The following is a 23,394-nucleotide window of genomic DNA, read 5'->3' on the forward strand; positions in this document are numbered from 1 at the left end:
GAGAAAGCACTTTTCACATGGTTCCAGCAAAAGCGGGCTTCAGCTCTACCAATTAGTGGAGACATGCTGAAGGCAAAGGCGATAGATTTAGCTAAAATGATGAGTATCACTGCTGATTTCAAGGCTTCATCAGGATGGTTGCAAGGATTTAAAGATCGTAATGGAATCACAGGGAGAACAATTTGCAGTGACTCAAAATCTGCGGACGACGTCACGGTGCAACACTGGAAAGAAGAGGTTCTGCCGGGTATCGTAAGCGATTATCAGCTTCCAAACATCTACAGCTGTGATGAGACCGGCCTGTTTTACAATCTCCTTCCTAATAAAACATTGGCTGAAAAAGGTGACTCATGCCATGGAGGGAGGAAAAGTAAAATTTGGGTAACAATATTTCTTGCCACCAATGCAGATCGATCTTACAAACTTCCTCCACTTGTGATAGGAAAATCGAAGAATCCGAGGTGTTTTAAAGGTGCGAAAACAAAACCTACGGAATATGAATCCAATGGAACAGTGGTTGATAAAACTGGACATTAAATTGAAAAAGAAACAGAGGAAAATCCTTCTTCTTATGGATTGATGTGCAGCACATTCACCTCAAATCGTTCTGGAGAATGTCTGCTTGATTTGATTTGGGCATCATTGCAAATTTCAGAGTGAATTATAAAAAAATGCTGGTTCACCATTTAACAACACCGAGTGATGCAGGAAGTGAACCTCTCTCAATTTGCTACAAGCCATGGACTTTATTTCGGCTGCCTGGATGCAGGCGTCATCCTCTACAATCAGCAACTGTTTCTGCAAAACTGGTATCTTACTAGAAGAAGCTGCCTCTAATGATGATGATGGGAACGAAGTTTTGTCTGGCAATGAGCTAACGCTACCGGAGGGTGTAGAATTCAATACTTTTGTTCATTTCGATGATAATCTGGCTGTATGTGGAGAACTACCGGATGAAGAGATTATTGTTGATGTATGCCAACAACGCGGCGGTGATGGACCAGCTACAAGCGATAGTTACATTGGAGATGAAGATAACGACTTGAATCTTGAAACACCTGAACTGATTGAAGTGTTAATTGCAATCGATGTGTGTAGGCGTTAACATCGGTGCGAAAAGTTGTAGTGAAAATGCTTTGAATTCATTACTAAGTTTGCGAAAGGAGGTTTATACTCTTAATGCAAGAAAAGTAAAACAAGCCAAACTGTCTGATTTCTTTAAGGCTGGACCAAGTTAAAATATTTTCTGTCTTAATGTATTTATGATTTGCAAGGATTTACACATTTAGGTCTATTCCATTGGTTTTTCAGTAAATATGTGATGTATTGCATCTGATTTCTAAGTAATTCTGAGTTACAAGTAGTTTCTTCTCTTCCCCTTGATGTACGTATAAGTCAGGTTCAACTTTGTTTATATATATATATATATGTTCCGTTCAAAAATCGCGGGTTCATTAGCTGAGGAAGTATCCAAATATGCTCAGAGATGGCAGGAGCTGTTCTCTCAACTCTTCTGGTGAGGGAAATCCCCGCAGTATCTTGCTGAGTTTGTTCTCCTGTTTGTGGGAGTTACGTAATACATACGTTGCGTGATGCAGTTTTCTCGTGTGCATACTTCTTACATATTTTTGCGGTTTTCCGGTAAAATGGCATTGCGAAAATGGATCAATGATACAGACATAGTGTCAGTATTGGATGATACGGTCGAAGAAGTGTCAGATTTTAGTGAACGTGAGTCTGAGGACGAAAATTCTTTCTCCAGCTCGTCTGAGTGCAACGACACAAGTGATGCTGACACAGATAGCTACAGAGCGGATTACTGGACGGACATGAGTAATAGCGACTCTGGGCCAACAAATATTATTCCCGTTCATAATATTACCATCACACTTTGATACTGATACGCCCCTTGTAGAATATTTTCATCGATTCTTTGATGATGAAATATTTGATGATATTCTCAGCGAAACTAAATTATATGGGGTCTAAAGGAAAATACAGGCAACACCAACCAAAAAAACAGCAGAATGAGAAATTGACATCACCCAACATTGCGTGACAAAGGTATTTGTTGGTGTCATCATCAACATAGGGCTTCACCCCTTGCCAGGTGTCAAAGACTATTTTTCAATGGCCTGGGTTTACAAAATGCAATTTTTTAGTGATGTTTTCTCCCGGGATGAGTTTTTACTTATTTTCTGGAATCTCCACTTTGCTCATGGGGAAGGAAATATGCCTCTGAAAAAGGTTGAACACATACAGGTTGTTCTAGAAAAAATTAGGAAAAAATTTGTTATTTTATCAACCAGGTCCTGACGTTTCTGTGGATGAAAGTACAATTAGTTTCAAAAGAAGAGTTTCATTCAAGATTTATAACCCAAACAAATCTACAAAATTCAGGTTGTAAGTTTTTGCTCTTTCTGACAGTACCAACAGTTACCTATATAATTTAATTCCTTATATGGGAAAATCTGACCTTGAAAACACAGGTCTTTTGAAGACAACTCAGGTTGTGAAAAGTCTGTGCTCATCCCTCATAAAAAATGTCAATATTCCACCCTCAGGTTACCATATCTATACTGACCGTTATTACACCTCACCAGAGCTAGCTAACGAACTATTAGGAATGGGTATGGTCACAACTGGTACTGTTATGCCCTCCCGAAGAGGCATGCCAGGTAAGCTCAAATCTGATAATGTAAAGAAAATGAAAAGGGGGGATATAATCAGCTGCCGGAAAAATGAAATGCTGGGCCTTGCGTGGAAATATAAGCATGTAGTGACCATGCTGAGTACCTGTCACAAGGGTGACAAAATTGCAGTCACGGAAGTTGCTTCTAAATATCCCAACCAGTCACCTTTCTCCAAGCCCGATGTAGTACTAGACTACACTAAAAGCATGGGTGGGGTTGACAGAACTGACCACTATATTGCAGCATACCAATTCATGAAACGGTCACGGAAGTGGTACAGAAAGGTGTTTTTTGGCTACTTGAAGTATGTATAGTCAATTCGTTCTTGCTATACACTATGGTGCAAAACCAAGGTGGTAAAAACCCCATGAGTCATAAGAAGTTCAGGAGGTGTTTGGTGGAGTCCCTAGTAGAAGAAAGGGTAAGTTCCCGCAAGTCACTTCCTACAAGCAGAAAGCAAACTTCAGGTGGACCCTCCAATGAGAGACTAAATTTCATAGACCGAAGCGGTGTCAAGTCCCTCACTTGTGTTGTACGTAGGGCTCAAGGTCAACGCAAGTACACTGTATATTTATTAAAACTTGCATTTCAAAGCCTTATCTGCATCCAGATAAGTGCTTCAAGGTATACCACACTGAACATGAGTTTTGAGGATCCATCATCACCTTGACACTTACAAATTCAGGGTATTATTTGTTTACAGCGTAGCTTCAATTGATATTACTATTTTCTGACAGATTTTTTCACTTTCTGATGGACAAAGACAAAAAATTAAACCAAAATATCATTGAAAGTAGTTTTTTGTACATATATTTCATAATAGCGGACTACAGTGTACTTCAAGTTAATCACTGTCACATCATAAAGTGGAGTGTGCCTTGTGCCGTTCTTCCAATGCAAAAATGATTTTACGATTTCTATGTTGCCTACAAACCGCTTCAAATTTGGATTTCCACTCCTATACAAGGTATGTGGTATATTTAGGCATATTTTCATTGTTTTAGTAAATTTCACAAAATTTTGCATGCATTTTCATTTTTTTAATGTTCCTTGCTGCCTACGGCCATAAATGATCACCGCCCATGAAGGGTTAATATTGTAGGGCTATTCCCTGCTGTGCATGGCACATAGAATATTTACCCTCTATAACAGTCCCAGGAGCCAGTGATTATAAACTACGTGCTCGTTGCAAGCATTGAGAGTGGAAATGAAAAAGCAAAAAAACAAAACAGGACTTATTATGGTTCATTTACACAATATAGGAATGGAGTCCAGTAAAAATAATTGCCCATAGCAGTATTCAAACCCTGGATGTCGTGGTTGATAACCAAGGACATTTTCCCTACACTAACCCTGACATGTCGTGAAGTGCTTCACATCAAGCTTCATTTGCTAGGCGTGTCCCTCGTTTCCCATATTTATTTAATCATTATGGCTGTCTCTCGTCCATTTCATTGTATTCTTTCATGTTATTCTGATATGCAGACAGTTACATTTCATCAGGAATGAGTCGTTCAACAATAAGCAAGTTGCATCACTATTTTTGTTGTAGCTGTACTGCCTCTTCCAAGAACAATGATACCCGATACAAGACTAAAATTTTTCATGCTCAATTTTTGATTGCTCATCTGTACATGTGACTCTTTCTCCAACAGCATCGGGTGAGTTGTCCTTGCAGTTAGGGGCGCCCAGCTGTGAGCTTGAATTTGGGAGATAGTGGGTTCTAACCCCACTGTCGGCAGCCCTGAAGATGGTTTTCCATGGTTTTCCATTTTCACTCCAGGCAAATGCTGGTGCTGTACCTTAATTAAGGCCATAGTGCTTCCTTCCCACTCCTAGGCATTTCCTGTCCCATCATCGCCGTATGACCTATCTGTGTTGGTGCGACGTAAAGCCAATTGTTTCTCCAACAGCCTTTAGTTTCAGAAAACAGTACAAATCTTATTAACATTTTATGTGTATAAAACAGTCATTTAACATTTGTATTATAAATTGTCATTTCTGCTAAAAATGGCTTTTGTTCTTTTCTAAATATTACTCTTACCAGGCTCATCCATAATAATGGTAACTGTGTTGATGTCGTACTAACCTCCAAAATTGAACTTGTCTTCAAAGTTAAACCTAAGAATGTAATGATTTATTGACACAATATGAGGTTTGATTCAGCAAATGATATCTGACCCACCAAAAATCAAAACACTCCAAATTGATTGTGAGGACCTGCCACAGGTGACATCTTGGCTCTGTGGTTGGTAATTTGTTGACAGTGTGGGCTCAAAGATTAGTACAGTGTGGATAAAGAAGCAAATGAGATAGGCATCTCCTGTGATCGACAGATAAAGTAAACTCGTGTCCTCGTCCTGAGGTGGTGCAGCTCTTTTTAAGGCACACCCCCAATGGAGGTGAGCTGCATGTACCATTTTAACCACATACCTGCCCTCCTGCCTTTCTTAAATTTCTGGCAGTACTGGGAATCGAACCTGGTCCTCCGAGGACGGTAGCTAATAACACTTACCATGATGCTATGGACGCGGACAAAGGTAAACTCGTGTCCTCGTCGTGAGGTGGTACAGCTCTTCTCAGATACATCCCCAGTGGAGGTGAGCTGCATGTACCAGCCCTCCTGCCATTTTAAAATTTCTTGCGGTACCGGGAATTGAACCCAGGCCCCCGAGGACGGCAGCTAATAGTGCTACCCGTTACGCTATGGAGGTGGATATTGGCAGATATATAACAATGTTGGTATGTGTGAAGCTAATAGACTCAAAAACTACTGGACCGATTTCACTGAAATTTTCACAGTTTGTTCTTATTACATCTGAGAGGGATTATGAAGTGGTTTGAATGAAATCTAATTGGTAGTTCGGCACTAAGGGGTGAAAAATAAAATAAGGGAAGATAAACAAACCGCAAGACAAGTCCGATCAGTGGGTTGCCTACCCAACATTATGTGAAGATTATGATGTGTTCCTTAAACCTTATTTTTGCTTTTATCTAGAAAAATTACTGTAGGGGCAAGAAACCCGTAGCACCCCTAAAGGAAGGGGGTGAAACTTAAAAATCCGAAAATGACGATATTAGTGACAAATTCATAGTCTTTGGGGTAGCTGAGATGAATGTGACACTCTGAATGCCATTTAAGTCAAAGTTCGTTCCCAATCGGTATGTTAAACATATTATGACTTATGTTTGGGAAAGAAAACTGTACGGTAAGACACACATACGGGCGGGATCGTACAACTGAAGATGTTACAGACGTTAAAATTGGTATGGAATCTTCTTTAAAAATAAAAACATTTGTAATTTTTTGGAAAATCCAGAAACTATATTATCAGTATTAAATGTTCATAAAATTATTGAAATGGGCAGGAAAAACAATATTACTACGACAGGCATATCAAGATGAGTTGTCTGACCTATTTATAAGGAATGCTGTGGAGCAACGCACGGGTCCACTAGTACTTCATAAAATCGAAGGTCTGCTGCACTGTATGGTATGGAAGGTCGGCTGGCCAACTATGGATGAGGCCGAAATTCATCTGAGCATCACAGACTTGTATTTTCAGTTTGCCATTACACTCTGACAGCTACTGCTCACTCTTGCAGTCAGTGAAACTTCAGTTGTTTTTCAAAACTTATTCATATTTCTTTGAAAGAAAATCAAGAAGGAATTAGGAAGTGTAAAATTGAATGTATTTTAAACATAAATGGAAAATATGTGAATATACATTTATCTTTTCTTATTTACTATACAGCACTGACGTGTTCTTATATTTCAGCGGAAGTTTGTAGCTCAAGTGATGCAGGAAGTGGTGACAGTTCATGTAGTAGTGATGATGATGAAGAAGACTGTGCTATGGAGGAGCTGGAACGTAAGCGATCTCACCCTGATCGTCTTCATCCAGAGTTGTGGTACAATGACCCCGGAGAGGTAATATCTTTTGCCACAATAATTAGTGTCAACTGTTAGAAGATAAATTAAAGAAATAGGGAAAGTGGTGTTTGTACACTAGGTTTGGGTGAATAGAAAAATTTAATTAGGAAGTATTCTGAAAGTATTTTAGTTGCTTCATTAAGTAACCACTGTGAAACTGTTTGTTTAAATAAACCCTGATAAATTAAAACATATTTACAGTATAACCCCGATTTTGTGTGACCTCGATTTAACATAAACCCACATTTAGCAGAAGAAATTTCCAGTCCTGGAAATTATTCCATAAGAGCAATTCAGTTTTATATTTAATTTAACATAATTCACAATAGGGCAAAACCTGCATTGAGCGTTAAGGAAATGTTAATATTCCCAATTATTTATTTCTATTCTTTTGGCTATAGGACATTAAGAACCTATGAAAAAGACGTCATAAGCTTGCTGAGGATGATTCAAGGCAGATGAGGAATTTAGAGCGCGGGCACTTAGGGCAAAAGTGAGATGTCGAACTCTGATACACGTCCGACCATGGCCGTTGTAGCAGAAGAGAACCCCCGTTTTAATGACAATGTTATTATAACCTTAAAAAATTCCTATATTAATCTGTGCAATATCCTTCGGTTACAGTGAGAACCCTTTTAATGATTCATCTGTTATTACGGTCAAATTCGGGCGTTTATTTTGAATGCGACTGATCATCTTCCATATTGATTCCTCACTATGCATGAGTGGATCGATCTTGAGCGAGCCTGAGGTGTCCTCATAACTCCAACTGGTGTTAACAAACATTGGGATATGTTTTTGCAATAAGTGCAATGCCAGCAGTTGTTAACTTACTAAAAACAAAGGCTGAAGTAAACGATTGCTTAATTTTAATACTATGTACTGAAATAAAATAAGAATGTGATACTTCTCCTTCTCAAGATACAGTGGTGTGCATAACTAATATGAGAGGTTAGGCTATGTATTTTCACGTCTTGTTAAATTTCGGAAAGGCTGTTCCCGTGTAAATTTATAGTGAAAATATTATTCTTCTACAGGGAGCTTGAAATATGTTTTAATAATACGCGCGCAGTGAACCTAGGTTAGGTGACGCCGTTTGAAGTAAGAAAATGAAACGTTTGCCACAAGCCTATGCATGCTATTACAATTTTTAAGAATGAAACTGAATGCGTGTTCAGTCTATTGGAATTAGAAAATACGTGCTAATGGGTAAGCAGCTGCTTGGAAATCATCGGAAAAATGTTTAAACAAACCAGCTGCGGTTTAATATCGATTTCAATGTGTTTTTGTGTGAGATTGATATCTTTCTCGACTTTAAAGGGGGAAAAAAAAAACTTCATGATTGTTCCGTATTGAATAGAGAAATAAGAAGATGTACAATATTATAGGGAAGGATCCACCTTTCAATACTCCATAGTAAAAAGTAGTTACAACCTGTTTATTGGGACCGGTTTCAACACATTTCAAGTGTCATCATCAGCCAATTAGCGAAGATCTTAAAACAACTAATATATTGAACACAGGCAAAATATTAACATTGTATCATATTGTAGCAATTCAGTTAATGTTCAAAACACTAGGTTTGGGTGAATAGAAAAATTTAATTAGGAAGTATTCTGAAAGTATTTTAGTCGCTTCATTAAGTAACCACTGTGAAACTGTTTGTTTAAATAAACCCTGATAAATTAAAACATATTTACAGTATAACCCCGATTTTGTGTGACCTCGATTTAACATAAACCCACATTTAGCAGAAGAAATTTCCAGTCCTGGAAATTATTCCATAAGAGCAATTCAGTTTTATATTTGATTTAACATAATTCACAATAGGGCAAAACCTGCATTGAGCGTTAATATTTTGCCTGTGTTCAATATATTAGTTGTTTTAAGATCTTCGCTAATTGGCTGATGATGACACTTGAAATGTGTTGAAACCGGTCCCAATAAACAGGTTGTGACTACTTTTTACTACGGAGTATTGAAAGGTGGATCCTTCCCTATAATATTGTACATCTTCTTATTTAAAGGAAAATCATGTATATACGTTATAAGAACAACCTTAAACCGAAGCGGTTTTGCATTCACCATCAAAAGTCTGTCAAAATGACGCACAAACCTATCTACAGCCCAGTGTTTAGGGTAGATATCTCCTTGTTTTATTGCTGTAACTGTGTAAATAATGCATGATGGTCCAATTTATGTTAATACAAGCAAATATCTTTGGAAAAGGTGTGCTTTCTATTGAAACCTCGATTTAAGGTAAACCCCGATTTAAGGTTAAAAAAATTAGGTCCCTGCAAAAATGTTAAATGGGGCTGCTACTGTATTTATCTTTTCATTTTTCTACATTGTCCACTCTTTATTTTGCCTGTTTTTTGTGTGTGAAAAGTTGATTTTAGCAAATGGCAAGTAGCTTTGATATATTTTGAATAAATAGGCATTGTTAGGAAGTTTTAAACTACTACTGAGTTGTTTCACAGATCACAAGTGTGAGTGGGTGGTTATCAGTGGTACTGGAGAACTGAAAATAAAAGATGTAAAACCTCAGTATCAGTTGTCCTTTAACCCTTTGGCCTACCATTACTTGTGAAAGGAAATTTACTGTATTTACACGAATAATCCCCACTTCTTTTTTTTTTTTTTTTAATTTATAAATTGAGGCACGAAATTGGGGTGCGGGTTTTATTTGCGTCATTGTTGGCATTTAATGTTTTCAAAATGAGCCTTCCTAAAATTAGGATGCGGGGATTATTCGCATAAATACGGTAATTTTTCAGTCACTTTAACATAAATTTGACTAATTACATAAGGAAACTTGAAGACACACACTATAGGTTTTTTTTTTTTTTTTTTTTTCCAAGTTTTATCATGTTTTTATGGTTTGGAGAAGTCAGTTTTTGTATGGTACACCAAGAAACAGGTATCAACATGGAGAGCAACCATGCATTTGACGCATTGAAAAGAGGTTTCCTTCCATAGACCCTGCGCGCAACACACCTTGCATCGCTTGGATGGCACTAATTTCTTCTCTGTAGGGGCAATTTTGGATGGAAAGTGCCCAGAATGTTGACTGAAGTTTCAGTGGTGTGGTACCAGTGTAGGGCCGGCCTCTGCTGGGGTACCTGGGGTATTTGAGCACCTTGTAAGTACTGTTCTGCAACGCTGATGCGAATGCTGTGAAGTGTTTATTCTTCATTGTTGGGTTGAGAATTTGCCAAATGAGAAAGGAATTCAATAATGCCATATCAAGGAGGTAGAAGTACATCTCTTTATAGCCTTTCACATACTTCCTTACGAGTAGGAAAGACGCCAGCCACTGATCATGAGAGTTGACCCCACCCATTCCACCATTATAATCGACCGCCAGATTGGGTTTCAGCTTCTTCCATCGTTTTGATTGGACTGTAACAAAATCTGGTCTATCGTGCTGAGTTGACAAAAAGTGTACAGGCTTTTTGTCAATCCATTTTACGGCTAGGATTTTGTTCGCTGAAGCGAAAGTAAGTTCACCCTTCTTCAGCTGTGTTTCCTTGAACTTAGGAGGGATATGTTTCCTGTTTGCCCTAACCATGCCAATAACATGTGTCAGCTATCAAAGTGTAGGAAGGGTCCACCTATTTTATATCATTAGCTTGTATATTGTCTTATAAAACTGGGACTAGTTTCGACCCCATATATATTGGGTCATCTTCAGCCATGCTACCATTGGAAGACATAAGCACACATATAACCAATAATAATATAAACACTCTGGTATGACACATTTTACAGTCTTAATTTAAAATATTAATGAAGTCCGAACAACATATCCAAACTTGAAACTAAATGACGCATCAAATTGCTGTGGTTGATGCCGAACTATTTTGTCGTTCCTACAGCAGCCAATATTCTTGAGTTGATCTGGGAGTTGGTATCCTTATCTGTGTAGACAAGCAACTTGATTGATAATTTATGTTTGTTCAATAGTAATATGGGTAAGGACTTATGTAGCTTTAAGGGGAACATTCGTAATTTGAATAGGTATTCCTTTTCATCAGATGTAGTGATTTGTTTTGAAGTGAATGTCCCTATGTTCTTCATAAGTTGCGTGCACTTGGTACAGATACCAACACCAGACTCTATGTACACAGATAAGAATACCAACTCCCAGATCAACTCAAGAACATTGGCTGCTGTAGGAACGACAAAATAGTTTGGTATCAACCACAACAGTTTTGATGGTAGAGCAACCGACGCGAAATCGGGAGGTTGTGGGTTCGGATCCCACTGGTGTCCGGCTGGCCATTTTTTTGTTCTGTACTTAACATCTCTTCAACACGTACTACATGTACGTAACACGACCTAATATGTTGAAAGTCTGTTTCAGTTTTGATGTGTCTTTAGTTTCAAGTTTGGATATGTTGTTTGGACCTCATCAATATTTTAAATTCAAACTGTAAATTGTGTCATACCAGAGTGTGATTTATTTTATATTATTATTGGTTATATGTGTGCTTATGTCTTCCAATTGTAGTGTGGCTGAAGATGACCCAGTATATATGGGGTCGAAACTAAGACAACATACAAGCTAATGGTATTGAATAGGTGGACCCTTCCTATCCTTTGATAGTGATCAATTGTCAATACGGACCATAATGAAATTCACAACTTATGAATAGCATGTGTGTTATGTTCCAGGAGAATCTTGTACAAAGACTGTGAACTGTACCAGTTATCCATGTACAAAGTTTTCCAGACACCCAGAAGAACCTTACACATATCAATAATAATCCTCTCACTAACTAATAAATCATTGTAGGGAGATCCTCCCTCATAATCCTTCCCAGTATATATTTTGAAATTCCAGCAATAGCCGTTCTCTGAAGAGCAAACTACGTACACATTGATACCGAATCTCCCACCGGGCGAGTTGGCCGTGCGCGTAGAGGCGCGCGGCTGTGAGCTTGCATCCGGGAGATAGTAGGTTCGAATCCCACTATCGGCAGCCCTGAAGATGGTTTTCCGTGGTTTCCCATTTTCACACCAGGCAAATGCTGGGGCTGTACCTTAATTAAGGCCACGGCCGCTTCCTTCCAACTCCTAGGCCTTTCCCGTCCCATCGTCGCCATAAGACCTATCTGTGTCGGTGCGACGTAAAGCCCCTAGCAAAAAAAAAAAAAAAGATACCGAATCTTGCTCTCTTGGATGGATTATATTGAACGAATGACAGTCAAGGTTTGAATTTAATCATCGATTCATCAATGAAAATATTTTCTCATGGAGTATACACAAACTTGAATCTGTCCAAAAAGTAAATCTATAACAGGTCTAACCTTTCTTAGTTTGTCATGCTTTGATTCGGAGGAGTCCGTACTAAAATGCAAGAATTTGTTTATAGAAACAAAGCGTTTAAATGGTATGGTTTCACTAAATATGGGAGTTTCTATTTCTCTATGTTTTTGACCAGTTATCTTGCATTGCAGGCTGTTTGTGACATAAGAATACACAGAGCAAAGTGAACTTTAAGCTCGTCTATAGTAACAGGAAACCAATGCTTTTGTTCGTAAGTATTGCTGGTTTCAAGGGGAGCAGATAAATTAGCAAGAAATGTAGATGCATAAGCATTGGTCTCCTTTATAACGTGATCCCAGAACTGCGGGGTTAGGAATTCATTCACTACGTCAATTTCTTTTGGATTATTTCCCAACCCCCTCACTATAGAATGAATTTCAGAAACAGGCTTATTGTCAACAAGATCCCAATTCCAAGTATCATTACTAGAGTTCTCACCCGCTCTTGTTGCATTCTGATTTTGTCCCATAGTTTCAATTGGCACTGTCACCTTGGAACTGAAGTCGGAATCACTTTCGTCACTGTCAGTTGAAGAAGAAGACGTATCTTCACTCTCCAGAGAATCATTTCCACCTTCAACATCACTGTTTTCAAGACAGTTGCGAATAACCTCATCCATGCCACCATGATTGTTTACAAATAGTGGGAAACTGAGCTGCTTTTTATTTTCCATATTTCAGCTCAGAGGTACTATTTACACAGAGAAAATAGCTTCAGGTATCATCTGAAATCTGTCGGGTAGGCTGTAAAACGAACAGAATAAATCTCTCTGATCAGCTAATCGTGATAATGAACTTATAAATGTTCCGTGCACCAGGACGGAAGTGTCCATCAAAGCATGTTACCACCTTACGATCGCAGGACAGAAGGTTCCGTCAAAGTATGGCAATGGGTTAATAAATCTAAGAAAGAAAATCAACAATACTGCTCTGCTGTAAAAAAAATGTAATAACATTTACCCTACACAAGAGGAGTTAAGTTTTGTTCAATCTGTCTGTCAGTCAGTCTGTCAGTTACCACTGATCTTCATTTAAGGCTGTCAACCAGTTGGTAGATTCCCTGTCAGTCTTTTACCTAGTCTTTTCGTAAAAGATTTCAAAGAAGTTGTAAATTCATTGAACAGTTCCTAATTCCTTTTCATGTAAACTAATATTTGTCCCAATTTTATCTTCATATTATATCATTATGATCTTTCCTACTTTTAAAATCTCTACTCAAGCTTATTTGTCTATTAAAAACTCCAATCTTATTTCAACTCCCTAGGTCAGTTTCTCCAATCCCTAAGGACTTTTCCTCTTGATAAAACAACCTGACTTTTCACCTGGTTTACCATACTGTTGTTTGCTGTCCATCTCACAATGTTGTCAAGGTCTTTCGGCAGTCATTTACAGTTTTATATCTTATTTATTTCTCTAGCTCCTGAATATCCTGGAACAAGTTTTCAAAAGCACTGTAGCTAGTTATCAATTAACAAAGTTGTAAGACAGAATCTCTCCCCCAAAAAATCAAATGATTGAAATTTGCATTTTTAATCTCTCAGAGATCTCATCTCTGTTGGATATCTTTCACTCAACTCTTGTTCTTTTCTGTGGGGGTTAAGAGAATTAGAGGGAGACCAAGACAACAATGGTTAGGCTCGGTTTCTAACGATTTAAATAAGGCTACATAACTCATTTCAAATAGACGATTGTGGCTGTAGTTAGTAAATTCACAGAGGTTTGCAGACTAAACACTGAAAGGCTTAACAGTCGAATATTGAAGATGTATCACCTATGTATGTATATATATATGCATGTAATGAAGTAAAAATTTTTGGTCATTGAGGTTCTGTTTTTTTATGGAATACAACTGTTCATATGCCTCTTCTTTGAATGGAGGTCCTGCAGGTAGTAAGAAGTTTCACATTTTGTGAACATTTTGGCAGAGAGCAGACTTGTTGGTGTGCATAATGGAACCACTTCCTTTCAATAATAACTCTATGCAAATAAATTTGTTAGATTTTGTTTTTAAATGTTCAGTTTTTTTTTTTTTTTTTTCATTTTAAACTGCACTTAAGAACTTGTATTTGAATTAATGAATCTGAAAGTGGCTCCTGGTTGTGCATCTTTCTATAACATTCCATAACAATATGAAAGAGTTAATTAGCACATTTACCCCACATTTTTTATTACAACACCTAAAACACCCATCTTTGAGAACAATAGACTCAAGTATATTTTTAGCATTCCACTATAATACACCTTTTCACCCTAGATGTTTCAGTAACAGAAGATATCTGAACATTCATACTGCTGCTGCATTACTTCTACTACCAAATTCTATTATTGTTGTCAGCTGTCTACATAGGCAGTGTATTTATATGAGATTGATCACATACCAGGTAATTGTCTATCTGAAACCTGTTTTCTTTGTTTCTTTTTGCTCACCCAAGTGATGTACCAAAGATGTGCCCAAATGGTATAGGTATTTTGTTCTTCCAGAAATTATAGGTTTCACCCAAATGATTTATCCCTGCTACACCATTACCGAATCTTATCTCTTCATGACTGCCCTCCTTCCAATATCATCAACAAGATTGAGCACACAGTCACTTCAACCTTCAACACTTTACTATCCAAACAACTATGTAGTTGCCAGATACTTGCTTATCTCATAACACCTGTCTTTCAGTCTGTCTTCACACCTGGTTCCCCTAAACTACAAACTTTGGTTAAGTTTCCTTATACATTTACATACCTGCCAACTTTCCCGATTTAGGTGGGAGACTCTTGATTTTCTGCAGTTTTTCCCGCCTCCCAATTATTCTATTATTTCTCCCGACTTTAGCTTATTTTTTGGTGAACTTCAAACATTTTATTTGCAAATCCCGCCATTTCAGCATTGCACGCCAGTGGCCGGAAGCCTTTCGCTCATTGACCGCTTTCAAATGAAATTTCGACATTTAATTAATATGAGAAATACGAGCGAATGTGCGATGTTTATTGAATCCTGTATATCGCGTGTATATCGATTGTAAATAACTCGTTCTCGCGTGCTATGTTTGTGTTCGTTCACATCAGTCTAGTCAATTCTAGAGACTAGTCGCTAGATTTGGAGTCTATTTTAGTAATTTTAGGCTAAGGAAAATAATAGAACCACAACTACAGGAAGAACAATATGGATTCAGAGAACACCGATCAACTACCGATCTCATATTTGCACTTAGAATACTGTTAGAAAAGCCTTGGGAGAAGGACAAAGACTTAACACTAGTGTTTTTGGATCTCGAAAAAGCATTTGATAGTGTTCCAAGGAAGACTATATGGGAATGTTTAAGAAAGAAGAATGTACCCAAAGGGCTTATCCAGAAAGTTAAAATGCTTTACAAAGACTGCTGCAGTTGCGTACAGATAGAAAACGGTAATTCTGATTGGTTCCAAACCACTAAAGGAGTGCAACAAGGCAGTACCCTTTCACCATTACTTTTTATCACTGTCATGGATGAAGTCATGAAAGAAATTAAGCAGAAGAACAATATGGACATCAATGCACTTGCATTTGCAGATGATGTAGTAATTTGGGGAAAGACAGAGAAGGAAGTCCAAGAGAGGCTGAACACCTGGAATGAACATTTGAAAGCACACGGATTAACAATAAATAAATTGAAAACTGTTACTATGTCTGTCAACAGGCAGAATAAGAAAGGAAAAATAATGCTGGAAGGTACACAACTGGAAACAGTAGACCAATATAAATATCTTGGGTGCATCATTTCAAGTGATAACAGAATACAGCATGAGATTAACAACCGCATTCAAAAATCAGCTCAGTTTTACCATCAAGTTCGGAACCTCCTCTGGAACGAACAAGTTCCCTTAAGATCAAAGCAGATTCTATTCCAATCATACTTCACCCCCATAATAACATATGGCCTAGAAACCTGCACAACAACCCAACAAGTGGACAGCAAACTACAAGCCGCAGAAATGTAGTTCCTACGAACTATGGTACAGAAGACAAAAAGGGACAGGATAAGGAATGAAAGAATAAGGGAGCAAGCTGGTGTGTACCCATCCCTGAATGAAAAAGTGACAAGGGCCCGTTTGAAATGGTTTGGCCATGTCAAACGAATGGACGATGGAAGGACAGCAAAACAATGGCTACACACAGTCGTGGCTGGAAAACGACCGGTAGGAAGACCTAGGAAGAGGTGGCTGGACCAAGTGAAAGAGGACATAGGAACAAGAGGAATCAGCTGGGATGTCGTCTTGAGAGAAGAGTAGTACATGGACAGACAGAAGTGGAGAGTGCTCGTAAACCACACCCGGGCAACTGGAGTGGAAAACTGATGATGATGATGAGTGACAGAATTTCAAAAATAGTGACTAATAACTTTTCTAGAGATTTTAGGAGCCATTTGGAGACAGTTCTTGTAAATTTTAATTTATTGCTGGATAAGAAATAGCATTGCGCTTTGCATAATCGGCCGGGCGCATGATCCAATATACTAATCTATGCATTTGCTAAGTAATGGCATCTAGGTGCATGACTTGATTCACACATGCTGAGCATGAATTCATACTATTTTTGGAAGCCTTAATGGAGACAGATCATCTCACTCGCATACTTTCTGTGAGGAAATATACTGTATATGTGTAATTTTTAGCCTTGTAGCCTCGTATAGCAACAGTATGGTTTTGAGACAATAAGTGTTATTATATATACCATAGGACTCCTTTATTGCACAAGACATGCAGAAAAAGCCATTTTGACCAATTTTATCTCCTGATTTTTCCTGATTTTCATATCAAAATCTCCTGATTCTGATTTTTCCTGATTTTCATATCAAAATCTCCTGATTTTTGGTTTTGTGAGGTTGACAAGTATGCATTTATCTCCATTCTTCTACCCTCTTGCCCTTGAGAACTTTGAAGTAAGACTTCAGCAGGTGCTCAGGTATGGGAAGAACCCAGACTTAGGATAGGACAATTGTTCCTTTTCTCCATTTTCTTCTCGTTCTTGCCCACATTTCACTTACAAACACCCTGCAGTACATAACAGTGGACACTGTCATTCTTTATCCTCCACCAACGATTTTTTTAAAAATATATGTATGTGATTTGGATATGCAGTTTCTTTTTTCCATTATGAAATATGTTATTTTTCTTACTGTGATTAAATTACTGGAATGTAGTTAAACCATCTGAAGTTAAAACATTTGTTTTCAGATGAATGATGGCCCACTATGCCGTTGCAGTGCTCGAGCACGTCGAAATGGAATGCGACATGGGATTTATGCTGGTGAAACTCATCTCCCAAAATGCAATCCTGACACCAATAATGCAGATAGGCTTTATCACTATCGTATCACCATCTCCCCTCCAACAAATTTTTTGGTAGGTTTTTTGTGTATCTTCTTTCAGCTATTAATTAACCATTTCATCATTCTTCTAACATGTATATTCTTTTTTGATTTCAGACAAAAACTCCAACAATTATTAATCATGATGAGCATGAATTCATCTTCGAAGGATTCTCTATGTTTTCTCACTTTCCCCTGCACAAGATACCAACATGCAAAGTTATTCGCTTCAATATTGAGTATACAATTCTATACATTGAGGAAAAGTTTCCTGAGAATTTCACTATTTGGGAACTGGATCTGTTCCGTAAGACCCTTTTATTCTTAACTGAAGTTAACAATTTATTGTGATATGTAGTAATAAATAAATAATTCTTATGAGTAGAATTAAAGCATAACTTTTAACTTAGTCTTGTGATTAGAATATTTAACTTGCTGTGAAGCTGTTTTTAGGTGTCATTTCCAAACCTCTTTAAAAATGTAGACAGGTTTCTGACTTTGTAGAGCATGCTGTTGTAGCTCAAGAAATAATGTTTAGTTCAGTGGGAACTGTATTTGCAGTTAGTGTTGTACTAGTTTAAGGTATGGACCTATCTTATATGGGTCTGTATTGGGAAATGGCTGTCACATTGTAAAGGAATTGGGAGGTTTTAAGGTTGAGATTCAAGGGTATACATTGTTTCAATTCATCTTTATGTAATATTTTGTGATTTGAAGAGAAACTGTCCTTCAAAGCTGTTTGTAACCTAAATTTATTGTTTCCCATGAGTTCTGTAGAACCCTGTGCGTTATTAACCTTCCTCCATCTTCATTGTTTTATTTTTTTTGTTTTATTGAATGCTTGTTGGATAAAATGGTAGTCACCCCTGGTAGAATATAATGCAGGTTTTTCGGTTCCAATCAATAGTGTATTTGTCAGATGAGGTGTGACGGAGTGACAAAAAAAAGGGTCATTGTATTTGAGTTTGCCCATGTGAGTGGAGTGGCCTATTTTGTAACTGCATCAGGGCAAACTATCAAGAGGTTATAATAGGATTGGTATAACTTGCCCACAACCCCAAAATATTATTGAAACAGTGGATGTAGAAAGGTTTTAACCAAAAACAGTAAAGATAATACGCAACACTTACGGATTTCGCCTTGCTAAAATGGGAGACAATTTGACGCTGGCGCTCCTAGTGACTTGACCTGAACAAATTGCGCTAAATTCAAATATCAATGGAAATGTATATACGGAAATGGATAAATAAATTACGTCTAGAAAGAAAGTGTTATTGAGATATTAACTTCGAAGTTGCTAAAGCAATTCTGGATAAATGAAGAATTATTTAAAAGGTTATTATTCAAAGACTGAAATTAGACATATAAACAAGAAGTGAAATGGACTGGTGTGAAATGGCTTGATCTTTCATTTATGCATTACTTTTTTAGCTTTAGCATTCCTGCCTGAACTCTTACGGTTGGATTTGTCTTTTTTTCTCATTTAAAAACATTGTATCATCACATTAAGACACTTGTCAATAAAAATACCGGCACATTCCTTACCCACATGATGCAATGAATTAACATTTAATAATAATAATAATAATAATAATGTTTTTGTTTTACGTCCCACTAACTACTCTTTAACGGTTTTCGGAGACGCCGAGGTGCCGGAATTTAGTCCCGCAGGAGTTATTTTACGTGCCAATAAATCTACCGACACGAGGCTGACGTATTTGAGTACCTTCAAATACCACCGGACTGAGCCAGGATCGAACCTGCCAAGTTGGGGTCAGAAGGCCAGCGCCTTAACCGTCTGAGCCACTCAGCCCGGCGAATTAACATTTAATAGCTGGACAATTTTCCTCCTAACATGAAGCCTACTAACAGAAAGATAATCTATAAAATCCTGGCTTTAATCTGAGAAGAGGGATAAAGAAAGAAAAGTATGAAAATGTTGTCGATAGTGATACTTTAAGGAATATTTACGTACAATTAGAGCAAAAATGTAACATACCCTTGGCTGTATTGTCGGGAATTTCTAAAGTCGCTGGCCTGGAAATGATCTGAACAGATCTTATAATTCTTATATAAGCGTAACGTCCCTTCTTTCGTGTACACCTTATCCAAATCACTTCTGTGACATTTCAGAACCCACAGATCACACCTACAACAACACATCGGTATTGAAGGTTAACTGCTGCACTATAGAATAAAATATGCGTATTCAATTTTATGTCAGTTAAAATATGGGTCGAGCAGGTCAGAAGATTATGAAGTACTATAAAAATCTCTGTCACTGGAAAAATATATATGCAAACACAATATTACTCACATGTTCTTGTCACGAGGGAACCTGAAAAATGATCCGCGCATTTTTTCTCTACTTCGTAATTACTGCAGCCAAACACAGCACATACCTTTCCCCTCATATTGAGAGGAGATATCAAGGAATGACACACACTACTATTTATTTATGTCAACTCACTAAAAACGCATAAATAACACCAAAAACTTCACACAAAAATACACGTGCTCTTATGAGAGAATCAGTACTGTTCAGGTCTATCCGCTAGAGTGAGCTCCAGTAGCTGTCCCTCGATATCTCGCTCAGTGTCGCATATTATCTCTACTGTATTTGTTTTAACTAACCAGGATCATCACCATCCGCACAGCTTTACTTTTAAATTGACGTTTTGCAGAACAAATGAGCATCACCTTACCTCTGTTGCCAGAGTGCTACTGCCGCAAGAACAGCTGATGCAATACAACTGCAGTAAGCAGCCCTCGTAAAATGTAATGCCGTACTCAGAAAAACTGATGAATCGGGATTGGAAACAAATTCACAAAAACTACACATGTTAATAACATCCAGAGAGAGAGAGAGACACATACGCGCACTCATGCACGTGCGCGTGCGCGCGCGCGCGCACACACACACACACACACGAAGGAGGTTATAACCTACAAAGGAAACACTCCACTGATCTCAGAGTAACTTTTTTGCCTCTTGTCTTTCCCAAACTACACTGAGACATTCTAAATACTCATGAACTAAGTACACTAACCAATACACGGGCGTAAATAAAACCAGCTATTTTTATACACTGAACTACTAAACCTGTTTTGTACTAACTTATGCTATGCTGAACTGTAAACCTCGCTATACTGTACTATACTAGAGAAATAAAGACCAATATGAAAAACACAAATTACTGAAGATGAATGCAAAAGATCGCAAACCTTACCAAATGCCATACACGCTGAGTGAGATAGGTTAACCATGTGGTGAATGTAAATATTAGAGTTTGCAACTAGGTTTCGAGATCGCACTCTGCCGAATATAAGTCAATATGAATGGCAGCTTGGGATTGGTTGGATGTCCATGTTTCAGTGCATAACCACCAGGCAGAGCCATAATCGACCCAAACGTCAATTGAGAAGTAAAACAGTGCGGCGTATAGTACCTGCAAATTAGTTTCAAATCTGGCAGTCGATGAAAGTGTTTCCACAAAGCAGCACTTTCTGAATGGGCACAGTGGCATCAGAAATTAATTCTGCAGAACTGGAAACATGGCTTGATAAAAGTCTAAAGGCCGGTCTCCTCTGATTAACACTTAACACCAACATGTTATGAACATTTGATTGTTTGCATGGGTCGAAGGCAAGTCCACGATATACAATAACTCATTCTTTGATATAATTGTATTTTTAACCATGTGATGTTTGTGTCGTAATTGGAATTGAATTTAAAGTCGGGATAACAGTTCTTCCGTGTGAATCTGCAGTGTCGACAGGCTCTGCTCCGCAAATTCTTTGTTCCGCTCCGTTCACTTGTTGTGATTTAACCCATATTCTTTGACCACATGAGGGTTGTTCTTTGTTCACGAAGTTGGCGTTCCTTGAATGTTTTGGCCTTTTAAGGTTATGACATATTTTAATAAAGTGTTCGAGTTTTTGTGTTATCACTTCATGCTTCGCAGTTTCCTGAATTCGTTGGATTAATTACATTCATTCCATTGACTGGGTATACCACTATTAGTGAAGCCCATTAAATTATAAAGCAGAAGAGGAAGAGGAAGAATTACATTCGTTCCATGTGTGTGTGTGTGTATGCTTTTTACCATGTGCATATTCTTTGTTCGCGAGGTTGGTGTCGTGTTCATTTAATGGTTTAAGACTTTTTGTGCTTTGAAAGGTTTAATGAAGTGTTTGCCTTGAGTGTTTGTTATATTTTTATGTGACGTTCAGTGATCCAGGTTCCTTTCGACGTTTCAGTAGATCATAGTCTATCAGCTTCATTTCCGTATTGATTGGTACTCTGATATAAAGAAAGTCTAAAATCTCCACCTTATCAATGCATTAGTTTATTTACTCTAAATTAGTAAATTGGTCAATACAGGTTTCAATCCCTCGGGGATCATCTTCAGTTGACACACAAAAAAAGAATTTATAAAAACATCACATATGAAAGGTTACATTTGGTGACTATTTTAATTAAATCAAGTGTTGAAAGTTGTGTCATTAAAGTACTAGTCGGTACATCTTAGTTTTTTAACGTGCTATTTTATGAGGTATATTGGCTCACTGCGTCTAAGCTTTTTGTACATATAATGGGTTCTACACTTATTTACATCTGGTATTGATAATATTACATTCAATATGATTGATTCTTATGATTAAAACATTAACAAATATCTTACTAAAATGGCAAAAAATATACATCATTTGTTTAAAAAGTACTTGTTGTTAGAGTCTTTTTGATCATACTACACTTGTATTACAAATTGTGGAATAAGATTTTTCACTCATACACATTAGTGATAATGAGTCCATTATAGAGTCTTAAAAGTATTTTATTGTAGAGGTATATCACAGCTTATTGATTATTGTGATGTCAATAAGACGTAATTTCACTTTGTATTAATGTTTGGGGTATTCCACTTTTTTTTTAAAGTCCATTGGAGTAAACATAGGAAAAGCTTAATTAAAGGGTTAATTAAAAATATCTAAAACAACATGCATATGTTATGCACTCCACCAGTTGAAAGTGAAAAACAAACAGTAAAAAGAAGGAATTGGTCCCATTCCATTAGAATATACTTTATACATTTTCAGTTGGCTGCTATGTCAGATCGTAATATTACATATGTATTATAGATGGTAACAACCTACAGTACTACTGTTTAGAAATGTAAACCCCATTTTATACATGATAAAACAAACACATGAGGTATCACATATTAATACTTTAGAAATGAAGGATCCATTTTAATAAGGTATTACATACTAGTATCTTTAGTAATGAAGGATATATTTTTAATTAACCCTTGAATTAAGCTTTTCCTATGTTTACTCCAATGGACTTTTTAAAAAAAGTGGAATAACCCAAACATTAATACAAAGTGAAATTACGTCTTATTGACATCACAATAACCAATAAGCTGTGATATACCTCTACAACAAAATAATTTTAAGACTCTATAATGGACTCATTATCACTAATGTGTATAAGTGAAAACTCTTATTCCACAATTTGTAATACAAGTGTAGTATGATCAAAAAGACTCTAACAACAAGTACTTTTTAAACAAATGATGTATATTTTTTACCATTTTAGTAAGATATTTGTTAATGTTTTAATCATATGAATCAATCATATTGAATGTAATATTATCAATACCAGATGTGAATAAGTTTAGAACCCATTATATGTACAAAAAGCTTACACACAGTGAGCCAATATACCTCATACAATAGCACGTTAAAAAACGAAGACGTCGCCATAAGACCTATCTGTGTCGGTGCGACGTAAAGCCCCTAGCAAAAAAAAAAAAAAAAAAAAAAAAAAACTAAGATGTACCCACTAGAACTTTAATGACACAACTTTCATCAACACTTGATTTAATTGAAATAGTCACCAAATGTAACCTTTCATATGTGATGTTTTTATAAATTCTTTTTTTGTGTGTCAACTGAAGATGATCCCCGAGGGATTGAAACCGGTATTGACCAATTTACTAATTTAGAGTAAATAAACTAATGTATTGATAAGGTGGAGATTTTAGACTTTCTTTATATCAGTTTCAGTAGATATCGAGACATTTGTTCTC

General features: G+C 37.1%; 1 protein-coding gene across 1 annotated transcript in view; it reads left to right on the top strand.

Annotated features, from left to right (window-relative positions):
* drosha (ribonuclease 3 drosha) overlaps window positions 1-23,394 on the top strand; it is a 295,969-nt gene that overhangs the window by 54,236 nt on the left and 218,339 nt on the right. Inside the window, exons 5-7 of the mRNA XM_067146934.2 lie at window positions 6,473-6,624; window positions 17,166-17,333; window positions 17,417-17,606. Coding sequence (XP_067003035.1) covers window positions 6,473-6,624; window positions 17,166-17,333; window positions 17,417-17,606 — 510 coding nt within the window. The remainder of the gene's footprint in view (window positions 1-6,472; window positions 6,625-17,165; window positions 17,334-17,416; window positions 17,607-23,394) is intronic.

The sequence above is a fragment of the Anabrus simplex genome, chromosome 5, assembly GCF_040414725.1.
Source record: "Anabrus simplex isolate iqAnaSimp1 chromosome 5, ASM4041472v1, whole genome shotgun sequence".
NCBI classification, from domain to species: domain Eukaryota; kingdom Metazoa; phylum Arthropoda; class Insecta; order Orthoptera; family Tettigoniidae; genus Anabrus; species Anabrus simplex.